Source organism: Acanthaster planci, linkage group LG08 (genome assembly GCF_054643075.1).
Source record: "Acanthaster planci isolate LZ-2023a linkage group LG08, COTS_SCS, whole genome shotgun sequence".
Classification (NCBI taxonomy): Eukaryota; Metazoa; Echinodermata; class Asteroidea; order Valvatida; family Acanthasteridae; genus Acanthaster; species Acanthaster planci.
In genome coordinates, this window is record NC_141784.1 from 9810024 (window position 1) to 9823885 (window position 13862).

General features: G+C 45.7%; 1 protein-coding gene across 6 annotated transcripts in view; it reads right to left on the reverse strand.

The window, feature by feature from the left end:
* Window positions 1–523: 523 nt before the first annotated feature.
* The window catches only part of cep152 (centrosomal protein 152), a 36964-nt gene continuing 23625 nt past the window's right edge, over window positions 524–13862 (reverse strand). For all 6 annotated transcript variants that reach the window (XM_087140030.1, XM_087140034.1, XM_087140032.1 and 3 more), the window contains 13 exons: window positions 13468–13596; window positions 12629–12764; window positions 11997–12146; window positions 11399–11525; window positions 10063–10269; window positions 9448–9572; window positions 7475–7693; window positions 6749–6865; window positions 6108–6263; window positions 5201–5623; window positions 4590–4677; window positions 3814–3970; window positions 524–2979 (listed from right to left, as the gene is read on the reverse strand). In XM_087140030.1, coding sequence (XP_086996156.1) covers window positions 1476–2979; window positions 3814–3970; window positions 4590–4677; window positions 5201–5623; window positions 6108–6263; window positions 6749–6865; window positions 7475–7693; window positions 9448–9572; window positions 10063–10269; window positions 11399–11525; window positions 11997–12146; window positions 12629–12764; window positions 13468–13596 — 3538 coding nt within the window. In that variant the 3' untranslated portion in view covers window positions 524–1475. The remainder of the gene's footprint in view (window positions 2980–3813; window positions 3971–4589; window positions 4678–5200; window positions 5624–6107; window positions 6264–6748; window positions 6866–7474; window positions 7694–9447; window positions 9573–10062; window positions 10270–11398; window positions 11526–11996; window positions 12147–12628; window positions 12765–13467; window positions 13597–13862) is intronic.

Here is a 13862-nt window from a genome sequence, read left to right on the forward strand (position 1 = left end):
CTTGGAAGCCATTCATCCTGGTCAGACTGAAACATTTCAACCATTTGTGGTAATCTGCTTCAAAGCCATTCACCCTGGTCAGACTGAAACATTTCAACCATTTGTGGTAATCTGCTTGGAAGCCATTCACCCTGGTCAGACTAAAACATTTCAACCACTTGTGGTAATCTGCTTGGAAGCCATTCACCCTGGTCAGACTGAAACATTTCAACCATTTGTGGTAATCTGCTTGGAAGCCATTCACCCTGGTCAGACTGAAACATTTCAACCATTTGTGGTAATCTGCTTGGAAGCCATTCACCCTGGTCAGACTGAAACATTTCAACCATTTGTGGTAATCTGCTTGGAAGCCATTCACCCTGGTCAGACTGAAACATTTCAACCATTTGTGGTAATCTGCTTGGAAGCCATTCACCCTGGTCAGAGGATCGTCACATTTTCACCACTGAGGTCATATTGAATTGGGTGACTTGGTATTGAGTTGGACAACTTTTATGATCAAAGCAGTCAGAATAATCTCTGATTTGTTTTATCTAATTTTTATTTCAACACTTAAAAATCAACATTTAATTACAGATATATAAATAAAACTTTGCTTCTATTTACAACTACATGTATATACAATGAAATCCAATTTCCAAAAGTCATCTTCAATCAGTTGGTTTAAAAATGCAGTAGCACTTTTTCTTTGCTTAGAGATTTCATGCGCAATCATGTTCAAATTTACAGTGTGTACAAATTCATAGAATAAGGCATATACGTGTTGGTAGGCATTTTGAGTGTTGTAACATTTGATCAAGAGGAAGCGAAAAATGGAGGCTGCTGTAGCCAAAGACTTCAGCCTCGGAGATGGAGACCATCGTCAAAATGTAGTGGTGGGCTAGAATAGTCAATTAAACACTGTCCATGTTGAACAAGTCCAGAAAAACTCCATTGACAGGATTTTACAGAATTACAGAGCAAGTGGAACTCCAGCATTTGTAATCAGAACAGGAAACATTGAGATGAAATTCACAAGGAATGCCCACCAATCTTATATATGAACAGTTGCCACATTTGTGTAATTCACTGCAACATGTGTCACTTCCAATTGGCCTGTTAATTTGCCTGTTACTATGGTCACCAATTGGACCCAAAGTGATTCTGAAGTGAGATTGAAATTACACTGTAAATCCAGAAATCTAGCTTTCTTCCTCTAGAAGGCTGATAATTCACTAGGCTAGTGGTTCTACAGAATATGCCCAAAAGTGATCTCAAGCGTAACTTTGGATTCGTCATCAGTTATTTACGGTTCATTACAGTGCAACTATTTAAATTACTGGCAACTCAAGAAGTGCAGAAAATGTCTCTTTCAATTTCTTTTGTTTGAAGTTGCAATTTAAGTATATAAACGAGCTCAATGTAGTGAGGAACATTGAGCCATTCTGCACAGAGCTAAGAATTATTTTCAGCTGTTTTTGAAGTTTATTAGAGACTTAAATTTGTTCCTCTAACTGTGGACTTTCAAAACCACTATCCTGTCCAAGTAAATAGGCTAGTTTATCACTGGACCTCAGGGTTCGTGCTTTGGATCCAATATCTATCCTTGACGGCAAACTGGAGATGCCATTAATTTTCCTCGTGACTGATATGGTGGAGAGCTTCAGACGGTTATTCTCCAACTCCACGTAACTTTTCTTGTCAGAGCCGCCTTTTGGTGGCTCGTCAAACCGGACCACTTTATCCAGCGGGAAATCCTGATGGTTGTCAAGAGTGAAGTCCTGTATGGTGCCCAGACTTGCTGGTAGGTCATTGTACACAGTGTCGAGGGAGCCGATGGAGGTGTCTGTGGCCTTGTAGGGTCCCGGTGACGGAATCTGAGTGTGCCTCGTGACTTGGGGCACTGGTCTGGCTGTGGCGACTGAAAGAGATGCCAACATGGCCGCCGTCTTTTCCGTCGGGGGTGGGACTTTCACTGGACCTTTCCTGGACTCGGTACCCGTCTTGTCGCTGATTGGTCGCATGAAGGCACTGTGCTGTGATGCATTGCCATCCTGGCTAATCTTGGATGTTTTCTCACTTTTTCTTGAACGCATGGTGATGTTGGGGTTTGATTTTGAGGTAGCAGGGTAGTTCTTGGCTTGAGGCTTCCTAAGCGCTGGGGACCCTGAAGTTTCTGGGGAGCTCTCTCGCGACCTTACAGTCACAGTATTACTCCTCTGTTGCCTACTAGTGATATTCCGGTGCACTGCTCCGGAGAATCCATCTTGGCCCTTCAACGGTCCCATACTCTTGCCAACAGGGGATGAATCGGGAGAGCTTTCCCTGGATTTTAGAGTTGTTGATCTACTGCTAGAGCTGGAATCTGGCATCACTTTTCTGATGCCACCAGCCGACTTGTCTGGTGAGCTTTCCCTTGAACTAACGGCCACACTTCCTGATGATATGGAGGATATTGTGGGTAAGGATGTTTCAGCAACTTGGCTGTGGCTTTTGGCTGGGAGCCGCTCTGGTCTGGGACTGAATTCCTTGGTGATAGGCAGCTTCCTGAGTGTGATTCCTGTCCCATTTTCCTCCCGAGAGCTCCCCAAAGATGCAGGACTGACTTCATCAAATGATATCCGGCTGCTTGTTGGGTCCACTGAGCTGTCCGTACTCGATGATGTGGTGACCTCATCACTTCCCAAATTCCTGAGGCCTGAACTACTGGGAGCTGTGACGTTCTTCTCAAAGTCGTACAACTGTCTTACCTTGGCTGTTGGGCCCTGAGACTCGACAGTCCGATGCGAGTGATGTCGCTTACCCTCTGTGGCTGTCTTTGTGTCCACTGTGTCGCTGCTCTCAGCAGGACCAGAGTCCTTGTCTCCGCCTCTCGATGCAAGTGGAGCTGACGTCACCGGGTGCGGCAGCTTAAGTGTCAGTTCATCTGGGGAAAGTTCCAGGGCCTTAGCCATGGCAGCAAGCTTGCTGGCCGTGGACTGTGCTTTAGTGTTGTCGTTCCTGTCAGGAATGAGACGTAACAGGATACTATGAGATACAGAATGCATAGTGGAAACACCTTGAAGATGCAGAGAGCATGAGGCAAAGGAACACTGTACTGTGGGTGTTACTGGCAATGGTAGGTGTCCAGAAAGTCAAACCTTTCTCTGAGTATTACACGTGACGCATGGCTGTGTTTAGTGGTCTATGTAGCAACCGTACAGGTACTATGTGGCTTGCCCAAAGGCATGCTGGGAAGCGTACCAAACTTCACATCAAATTTACCCAAATCTAAAGGGTGCTTCATTCCAAATGTTCATGTTTTCTTGAATATTAGCAAGGAGGCAGGACAGAAAACATGCTCTTTACATGACGTGCCCTCACATACCAGTAACATTTAACATTTTGAATGCCGGACGGCTGACATCCCGTAACAATGGAGCAAAGGTTGCTTAATGAGTCTAAAGTTGGGGCTGTCTATCTAAACCACACATGTCATGTAAAACAAATTTCATGTAAAAAGTCTTGCAATGCCCTGGTATCGACTGAAACCATTGGTGACCATCAATAACATGCGCAATACGAATGTGATCCTCAGCTCGCATGCCATTTTAACTATCGTTACCTAATGATTTGGTTTAACAATGGCAAGCAAGCCTTTGTATTTGGCATGGTAAGATGGCCACCGGTGGCTTCAATGACATAGGTGAGCTAACCAAGGGCAGTGCAAGTCCCGAGTTTTCATATGACATCCCATGATCTCAACTAGCCAATCCACTATCTTGAAAGTTCAACATAGTGAGGTCAATGACCCCTCATGTGGGATGGACGCTGGGTATCTCTGGCACATCTTACCCTGCTTGATTCTGATCTTCCTCCAGGAACTGCTGCAGACATTGCAAGTAGTATCGTCGTAGCTTCTTGGCCGTGTTGTGCCGTTCCTTCATGACCTCCGTGTGTACAGTGTGTCGGCAGCTCTCTCGCATGTCGCTCATTCGTTTCATCACGTCGACTAACGATGCACAGCAACATACAAGACAAAATGGATTTGGGCTTTCTGCGATCCTTTGCCAAGTTTAAAATGAATACACAAACTCTATGGGCTTTGTACACACTTTTCTACCTAACAAATACGCATCTCACAGCAGTAAGTGTAGTTCCTTCTCAAAAGCTTATCAATTTGGAAGAGCCCTAATCTCTGTTGCAAACAGACACAGATCTTGTGACTCAACTCAAGGCAATTAATACCACCTAAATCTCATTCAACCCTGATTTTGTGGCTGTGTTAAGACTCGGCATTCTAATCTCCAGTTGACCCAGGTAAGCGCTGAAATCTGTTGAAACCAGGATCTGTTGGGACCAGGATCCTGACTGGGGCTGAAGATCTCATTTGGTATCAGGGTTGAAGAATTTCAAGAATTTGAAAGGGCGCTTTCATCAGAGGAACTGCACCTTGTGCGCTGGTGGTTTCTCATCCTTACGCAATTAATTAAGCAAACACCAAAATACCCAACACGTGCACAAAACCTACTTGAGTAAAAGTTAATTGGATCTCAATTTCTGTACGTATCCAGCAACTATTCGGGCTTGCCAGCTCAATATGCCCCAAGGTTTACAGTGGGATGACTCACCCTTGATCTTCTTGACTGTTCTGATGTAGTGAGCTTTGATTTCTTGCAGGGCCTCACTGGACATGCCATCCTCATTACTGGCAGCAGTCTGCAAATATAGACACCATCCAATGAACGGTGAGTGGAACCAGAACAGAGTTCATCTCTGAAAGTAGCGGACTAGGAAGATTCCAGCAGAGGGCAACACAATTTCTAGGGTCCAATACCAACAGGTGCCAAAACTAAACAGTTAATTGATGCTGTAAAACCAATTTCCCAGAATACAATTGTAAAATAGTCACTTGAAAGTGCACTCCTTCCCAACAACCATTCAAAGAGGCACTGCCAAACAAGATGACCCGAGGGGACTGGTCCACACAATTTGAAACTATTTCAATGCTAATATAATTCAAGAAGACTGAGAGTGTGTTAGTCTAGTGAGCAGAAATAATCATAATGTATGGTTCCCTGACTGTATCGAGGAATGGTTCCCTGACTGGGTTCCTTGATAAGGATACATTATTAGTCGATATTATTATTTTTTTTATATTATTATTGTTGGTCCTGGTGTTAACATCACAGTGTTGACAACTTTGGGTGTCTCCAATGTGCAAACTGCCACTTCTGCTGACCTGTGTCTTGGCATCGATCATCTTCTCCCCGCCTCCCCTCTGTCGTGTGGCAGCCTCCAGCTCCTCCTCGTGCCTCCTCCGCATCCCGTCCATCTTACGCTCCAGCACCTCCACGGCCGCCTCACTGGCCTCCCGCAGCCGGCTCTGCAGCCGCTCCAGCTCCCGACGCAGGCCGTACTCCGTCTGCCTTGCCTCCCGCTCGGCGTCCCCGAGCTGCTCCCGCAGTGCCGCGATCTCTGTCTCCAGCCGCTGCCGGGCCACGGCGTGCTTCCGCCGGTGCCGCTCGGCCTGCCGCCGGTGGTCCCGCAGCTGGGTGGCCGATTCCTGCAACTGCTCCCGCAGGTCGGCCCGCTCCTTCTTCCACAACTGCTCCTTGCGTTCAAGGATCTCATCACAGGCTTTCCTTAGCTCACTGTCACAGTTCTGTCGACAACATAGAAATGAATATTGATAAAGCTGCACCCAGTAACGTTTGAAAAGGACATAATAACTACAGGAATCAATTTCACAAGTTCCTGGTCCTTTGCCGGAAATGTGTATCACACAGGACTCCGTGGTACTGGCTGCCCCTACTTCAAATAGATCATGTGTAATGTCAAGCCACAGCTGGATGAGGCCTCAAGCCAGACTTTCAGAGGAGAAGGTGGGAACATATCTAGAACCTGTCTTGCACCTTGCATCACTGGCAACATTATTCCATTAAGGAGTTAGAACATATGAGGAAAGTGCTGTATTTTGGCGGCAATTACATTCAGAGAGTGAAGGAGATTTTGCAACAAAACGATGTTGGCAACCATCAGCAGGCAAACCTCTGGCATTCCAGTGCCTAACATAAGATCGTTCTCTCTCACATCCATATCCGTCTGAGCACTTCAGAGTTTTCAGGAATGTCCTTTCATCATTTTACCTGGGACCATTGCTCCCGTGCTGCTCGCACTGCCTCCTCTATTCCCCTCTCCAGCTCTACCTCGTAGTGGGATCTGAGCTCCGTCTGCTCGGCTTCGCTCTCTGCCTTCAAAGATGCTGCGGCCTTCTTGCTGGCGTCCATCATTTCTTGCTTTTCCTGTGGAGATATGAACATAACTGATGTGACGGGGGATGTCGAACTTGGGGGAAAAAAACAAGAAAAGAAATGTATTTGTTCTTGTCCAAAGCTGCTAACAATCAGTCTGTGAGAACACAAGAACTTTATGTCCTAACCTGAAACTGGGGTTAAAAACAAAAATTTTTTCACCGAAGTAAAGAGAATCTTGTGAAGATACTGCAGGTTGAATGACAATGTTCAAACCTAGCCATTCGAGATCCTTCAAAATCAACCAGGAGATTGATTTTGACTTTGCAGAATTGCAGGAGGCGGAGACTGGTCACTGTTGCTTTGTGCGGGGCCTGATGCCCATGTGAAAATGTACCAAAAATGTACACTAATTGTAGAGGACTCTGGAAAGCTTGAAGCAAAAATGCCAATAGAGATGAGGAAATGCCCTCTTGAGAAAAACGGTGTGGAAGAGAAAAATCAAGGTCTCAGAACTGGCTTGAGTGGCTTAATACCTTTTGCCATCGGTCTTGTGCATCCTGCACAGCCTTGTTGACTGCATCTCGCCGGCCGCTGACTTCTTCATCTAGTCTGGACTGCCACTCACTACAAGCACGCTCCAAACTTTGACTCTGTCACATCAATCAGATGGAACAGAGTGCAGTGAATGGAAATACACTTTAAGCATGCAACTACAGACTAAAAAACCTTCCAGGAAAATGTTATCATGAGAGATGATTGATGAGGCATTTCAGAAACATTTCAAGACAGAAATGCTACAACTGGGCCTCTTGTTTACAGTTCAGAGAAGGGCCTGGCAGGTTACAGTCCCATCAACACGTGCTGTCCCATCCATTCTTGGTAATCCCCATGAATGCTTTTTTTTGGCACATTTACTTTCGAATTTCTCACACTTGAAAATAAACCTTAAAAATCTAAAACTTGATGGTCTAAACCTTGATACATCTGCCTGGAGCAGACGCACCCCCTCATCGGTTGAAATGAACCATGTTGGTGGGGAGTTTTCATTTTGTTGGTAGCGACGCGACTGTAATGCGTCCATTTCCTAGTCGTTCGTGAACCCGCGAAGTTCATTTCCGACCAAAGGAACCTCCATTGCTAGGAACATAACGCCCTCTCTTGCTCCAGCTTGAGGCCCGCATCAGTCCCACATCATACACTGAACCTGCTAACTTGGTTAAAAATTGTTGGAGGAAGTATGACGATAGGATTTCCCCTACCTTGTCCCTGTCTGCTTCTTCTCTGGCTGCTCTCAGTGCCTCCTCAATGCCCAGCCGGTGCTCCCTCTCCAGCCGCGTCTTGACCTCCTCCAGGGCAGCCAGCCTCTCTGCCTGGGCCTCCTGCCTCATGGTCTGCCTGGCCTGCTCCAGCACGGCCTGCAGGTTGGTGATGTCCATCAGGTGCTTGACTTCCAGGGCCTTGGTCCTCTCGGCTACCCTCTGCCCAACAGACGGTTTAAGACGGATGCAGGTAAATGATTGCTCTCTTATCGGTTTTGAAAATTTAAAAATCACACCTCAAGGTCTGACATAAGTCATGATGTATGTGAGTGGTCCCACAAAATGAGATTATGGGACATGTTTCAGTAGTTCAGGGTTGGTCTGCATTAGAAAAGAGCAATGTGAACTTGCCGTATTGATGCAGCAATCAGTTTGGTATCCTGATGTAAGTGGGCATCATGTAAGGGAGCGTTTCATAATTGTTGAAGGCGGTATTTACTGCGGTACCGCACTAGTTACCCGAAAGGGCTTAATGCTGGTACCGCAAAAATACAGCGGTACCGCAGTAAATACCACTTTCTGTAATTATGAAACATTCCCCAAGTAAAATTGTTGGGTGTTTCCTATTTGGAAGCTGTTTCTGAAGGCCTTTCCACTCAAAAGTGGCTCTGAAAACTTGCAGTACATTTCAAATGAAACCACAATTCTTGAGCTTCATAATCAAGTTTCATCCCAATTCAGTTTTATTCATTATCCTGATCTGCAGTTCCTATTCTTGTAATCAAACTTATGAATATTGAGTCTGGAATCACCTGCTGAGTGTAAGCTTTAAGTCTGTGTTTACGAGAATCACAGTCCCGATATGCGTCCCTGGAGGCAAGAGCCGGTATCGTACTGAGTTTGGAATCACCTGCTGAGTGTAAGCTTGAAGTCTGTGTTTACGGGAATCACAGTCCCGATATACGTCCCTGGAGGCAAGAGCCGGTATCGTACTGAGTCTGGAATCACCTGCTGAGTGTAAGCTTGAAGTCTGTGTTTACGAGAATCACAGTCCCGATATACGTCCCTGGAGGCAAGAGCCAGTATCGTACTGAGTCTGGAATCACCTGCTGAGTGTAAGCTTTAAGTCTGTGATTACGAGAATCACAGTCCCGATATACGTCCCTGGAGGCAAGAGCCGGTATCGTACTGAGTCTGGAATCACCTGCTGAGTGTAAGCTTTAAGTCTGTGTTTACGAGAATCACAGTCCCGATATACGTCCCTGGAGGCAAGAGCCGGTATCGTACTGAGTCTGGAATCACCTGCTGAGTGTAAGCTTGAAGTCTGTGATTACGAGAATCACAGTCCTGATATACGTCCCTGGAGGCAAGAGCCAGTATCGTACTGAGTCTGGAATCACCTGCTGAGTGTAAGCTTGAAGTCTGTGATTACGAGAATCACAGTCCTGATATACGTCCCTGGAGGCAAGAGCCAGTATCGTACTGAGTCTGGAATCACCTGCTGAGTGTAAGCTTGAAGTCTGTGATTACGAGAATCACAGTCCTGATATACGTCCCTGGAGGCAAGAGCCAGTATTGTACTGAGTCTGGAATCACCTGCTGAGTGTAAGCTTGAAGTCTGTGATTACGAGAATCACAGTCCCGATATACGTCCCTAGAGGCAAGAGCCAGTATCGTACTGAGTCTGGAATCACCTGCTGAGTGTAAGCTTGAAGTCTGTGATTACGAGAATCACAGTCCCGATATACGTCCCTGGAGGCAAGAGCCGGTATCGTACTGAGTCTGGAATCACCTGCTGAGTGTAAGCTTGAAGTCTGTGATTACGAGAATCACAGTCCCGATATACGTCCCTGGAGGCAAGAGCCGGTATCGTACTGAGTCTGGAATCACCTGCTGAGTGTAAGCTTGAAGTCTGTGATTACGAGAATCACAGTCCCGATATACGTCCCTGGAGGCAAGAGCCGGTATCGTACCTTTGTGATTTCTTCCTCTCCTTTTTCTTTCATCCACTCTTCCTTGACCTTCCCCCAGTCCACCTTCTCATTGGTCCACTGACGTTGGGCGGCTGAGATGGCTTCCTCCAATCTCTTGTCGGGATCTGTAGTCCCCCCGAAACAAACAAACAACCGAGGCCATTGCAGCAAAAAGTCACACTAATCAAAAGCACTTGGGCCACACTGCAGTGTGCGGTCTTAGGAATAGAACTGGTTGGGGTATTTTCGGTCCTGCCCAAATGCACGGGCTCTACCATGGAAGCACCAAAATTTATTTTCCTTCCGAAAAGGGAAAGTAAAAAGAAAATCAATTTAAATCAAGATTGTTTGATAAGTCCAAATAAGGAGGATCCAGGTTCATAGAATGGAACACACAGAGCCATGGCCCCATTTCTTTACTGTTGTATTTCTTGATTGGAATGAACCTCCGACGGCTAACTTGGATGAAGTAACTTCAAGCACATAGAGGTATGAGTCATTCAGTGCAATCACTGCTCCCAGAATGCTGTTACTGTCAAGGAAACAGAAATAATGTATTCCTCTTCAACAATGGTCTCAATAAACAGAGCGAATTTGGTCTTATATTTCCCCTACCTTCCTGCATCCACTGTTCCCGGGCAATCTCAATGGCTCTCTTCATCTTCTCCTTATCGCTGGCCTCGGTGGCTTTAGTCCACTCCGTCTTGGCGTCGGCAAGGGCCATCTGGATGGCTGCGGCCTTGTCGGCCTCGTGCTCTGCCTGGAGCTGCTGCTCCTGCTGGCTCAACTGCTCTTGGTGGCTGCTTCCTAGATCCTTCTTGGCTGCACACGGGAAATGGAAGAAAGAAAAGTGACATCTATTTTGGGTTTTAACCACTTCCTGCCAGGTGGAATTTGTATATGCAGGATGAGTTGCCAGACGATCGTCAAGATTTTCCATTTTCAACATTCTTCAACAATTCATAACTTCATTTACTGGACAAATGACTGTCTGGTAGCTACTCCAATCTGACATGCAACCTCCACTGACGCCCAAGTATTGCAGTGAGGTCTACTGCCGAGTAAAGAGAACCCAGATTGTGCGGTGTTGAGTAATTTCCTTTGTTCCCAAAGTTGGCCCAGTGCGTTGCTGAACGGCAGTGGTGTCTTTTCAAATGCGGCCAGACTAGCGTGCAGTGATACTGTATGGCTCATAGCTGTAGTGCTGGAACACTTTTGCCCCCGCTAATAATCCGCAGGATCTGAATGTCGCAAGCAATGACGGATTACCTCTGCTACTGCCGACTGAAAAATGATGGTAAGTCACAGCAGCTCGGTTTTTTTGTTCCGAGTACGGTCTTTTGTTACAAGGCCCAGCTGCTTTGTCGGATTTCAGGCACCCCGCCTATGCGTATAAAGCCAACGTCTCCGGTAAAGGGGCACCCCGGAGGTAAGTGGTTGATGTCGTCAGTGATTCTGGCCAACACTATAGAGTGCAGTTCCCGCTTATAAGTTTTTGTGAGGACTGCAAAGGATTCAGGAGGGTGTGTAGCAAATACATAACAGAATTTGGGTGAACACCGCTGATACGTAAAAAGCACTTTATACCAGACTTTGACTTTGATAGGTTAATATGGATTTGACATTCAGAATAGAGTGAGCAGTCTTGTGTAAAGTTAAATGACAGAAAAGCTGGAGAAGTCAACCAAAGAAATTTAATTGGACTTTTTGCTAGTTTGCCAAACAAATACTGTTTTGACCTTTTCTATTTCAACCACAGGTTGACTATTAAAAATACTGGATTTGGCATGACTCACTAAGCTCAATAATCGAGTCTCAAATAAACTAAGACAGACACAAAAACCTGCCGATATCAAACAAACCTCAGCTAGCTTAGCAAGCACAACCAAGAATGCCCCAATGCACAAGGGCCACTCTGAGCCATGACGTCATAGCAGATGGATCAACCCACCTTGCTCGACCCTCTCCTCAAGCTCTGCCTCCAGCTTGACTCTCCACTCCGACTCGGCGGCAAGGAGCGCACTCTTGACGGACTCTTTGCGTGCAGCCTCGCTCCACTCAACCTTGGCCTGGGCCAACTGTTGAACAGAATGCAATGTAACCGATATAACCCCAGCACACCACGTTTAAAAGTAATACTATCTCTCTTCCCTTTCACCAATATCTCACAAGTAGATAAAATAAAATCACTAGAATGATATGAAACTATTCTTTCAGATGACAATGTGGATGACACTGACAGTATATGACAAAATACCAACCTGTCAAAAGTAGTACTTGGGTGTTCTGCAAGTAGTTTCTTCACAAAGTAACCTTGATTAGCAACATTAGCACGGTGCCTTGTCAAGTAAACTTTACAATCGTAATCAATGATTCAGGACTCTTTACTGTAGTACTTTCTTTTCTGTAGCACTAATGAATTCCCTGGTTCTCCATGACTCAGGACACCATGTCGAGAGGATAAGGTTCTTCAGGTAACAGACTAACATGAGGCTAATCCCCAAGGATATTATTCAGTTTGAAGAAGCGTGTTCTGCTGTCGTTCCTACCTGTTCCTCCACTGTCTTCTTATCCTCGTCCTCTGCCTCCTGCTTCCAGGCACTCTTGGCCGTCACCAGGGCAGCGCGGTGACTGCTCTGCAGGGATTCCTTCAGCTCCTGCAGGGCAGCATCGTGCTGGGCCTGCCACTCCTCCTTGGCCTGGGGAACAAATGCCTTGCAGTGAGTGATTGGAGTGTGTATTGAGATTACCTTCTCCTCATGCTGCCAGTCAAAGAACCTTTCAGTTCAGTTTGCAGTTTGCATTTTTCAAGCATTATTGTTTCAACAGTAAGTTGGTTTGGGTTTGTCAGTAATTTTGAAATCAACAGTAACCAGTGTTTAACAAAACTAGTCCTGCCCACTTTAAAACTTAAATGCTGGCATGGATTAACCAGTTGAATACATGTAGGCCCTGAGCAGGACCCTGTCTTATGACGTGTCAGTGAGCTTCTTTCCATGCATTCCAAACTGAACAAGTGAGTTCAGTTCAGGTCCATTTGGTTGGCAAGTACCACGCTTGACAAATTTCTCTTTGGCTCGGATGCTGGGCTACAGCAAGATATGGCATAATCGCATCTGCCTGTTCCTGACTGCTTTTTCGAGACGACACAAATTTAAAAAATTCACATTCACAATCTCACCCTTTCTAGCTGTTTGGCAGCTTCTAGCTTCAGTGTTTTGCTGACAGTATCCTCAATGCAATTCTTCTCTTCACACACGGCGATGTAGAGTTCCTTCACTGCATCCAGCTCCTTCTGCACCTGCTCCAATTCAGACCTGACGCAGACATGACCCAGACTGTTATATAAATTGTATTATAACTAGAAGAATCTAACACTTCCTTGAAAGAGGCAACTGGCCAATTTTAAGGAACAGCAGCCAAAAAGTTGGGCTGACAACAGCAGAAATAAATTCTTCTCATAATTGATTGGGTAACTTGAATGAGAAGCCATTACTGGCGGTGGTATCTTGCTCATGGGCAAGTGATTCACACAAATTGCAAGCTTCTTCAACCAATCCATCTTGAGCAGAAGTACCCCCTCATCAGTTGAAAAGAGCCATGTTGGTAGGGAGTGTTCATTTTGTTGGTAGCGATGCGACCGTAACGCATGCATTACCTAGTCGTTCGTGAACCAGCGAAGTGCAGTTCTGACCAAAGGAGCCTCCGTTGCTAGGAAAATTGAGCCCTCTTTTGGTCATAGGGTGCGGTGATTTGCCAAAGCACATGTCCATCTCAGGTTTCAGAATGCCCTTGTGAATGGTGAAACACTGTAGTAATGGCTGGCATTTCCTTGGATCAGCCTGTGGGACACCTCTTTAAATACTAGAAAGATTTCCATAGGAAACGTATCCCAAGCATGCCATTCAAAGTAGGGATGAACCCAGTACTGCCTCAGAATAGCATATAGAATACTCTGAATTTTGTAATAGTCTGTTCACCTAAGTTGTCGTGACTTTGGATCAATTCCCTCAACCCTACCTGAGTTCCTGCAACTGATGTTGATGGGCCTCTTTCAGCATGTCTCTCTCAGACTGGAATTCAGCCATTAACTCCTCCCTGAGGTGACGCGATGAGTCCTCATGATGCCGTAGGCATGTCGTCTGCACCCTGCAATGAGGTCAGTCACAGTCGAACTATTTTTAAAACAGTCTTCTCCAAAAAGTTGGAAAGAATCATATTCAACGAAACAACTTAGTGAGGCAGACCAAACAAAATAAATAACATTGTAAATTTGAACTCAAAATTTGAATCACGAATTGTGCTGTCGGAAGTGACAATTACTGATGGTTTTAGTTCATGTCCTGGTCAGGGCACTGTCTGCTAGTTCTCTCCTTGATCACTGATTACTAGATGCAAAAAATCTGTGCTGGTAA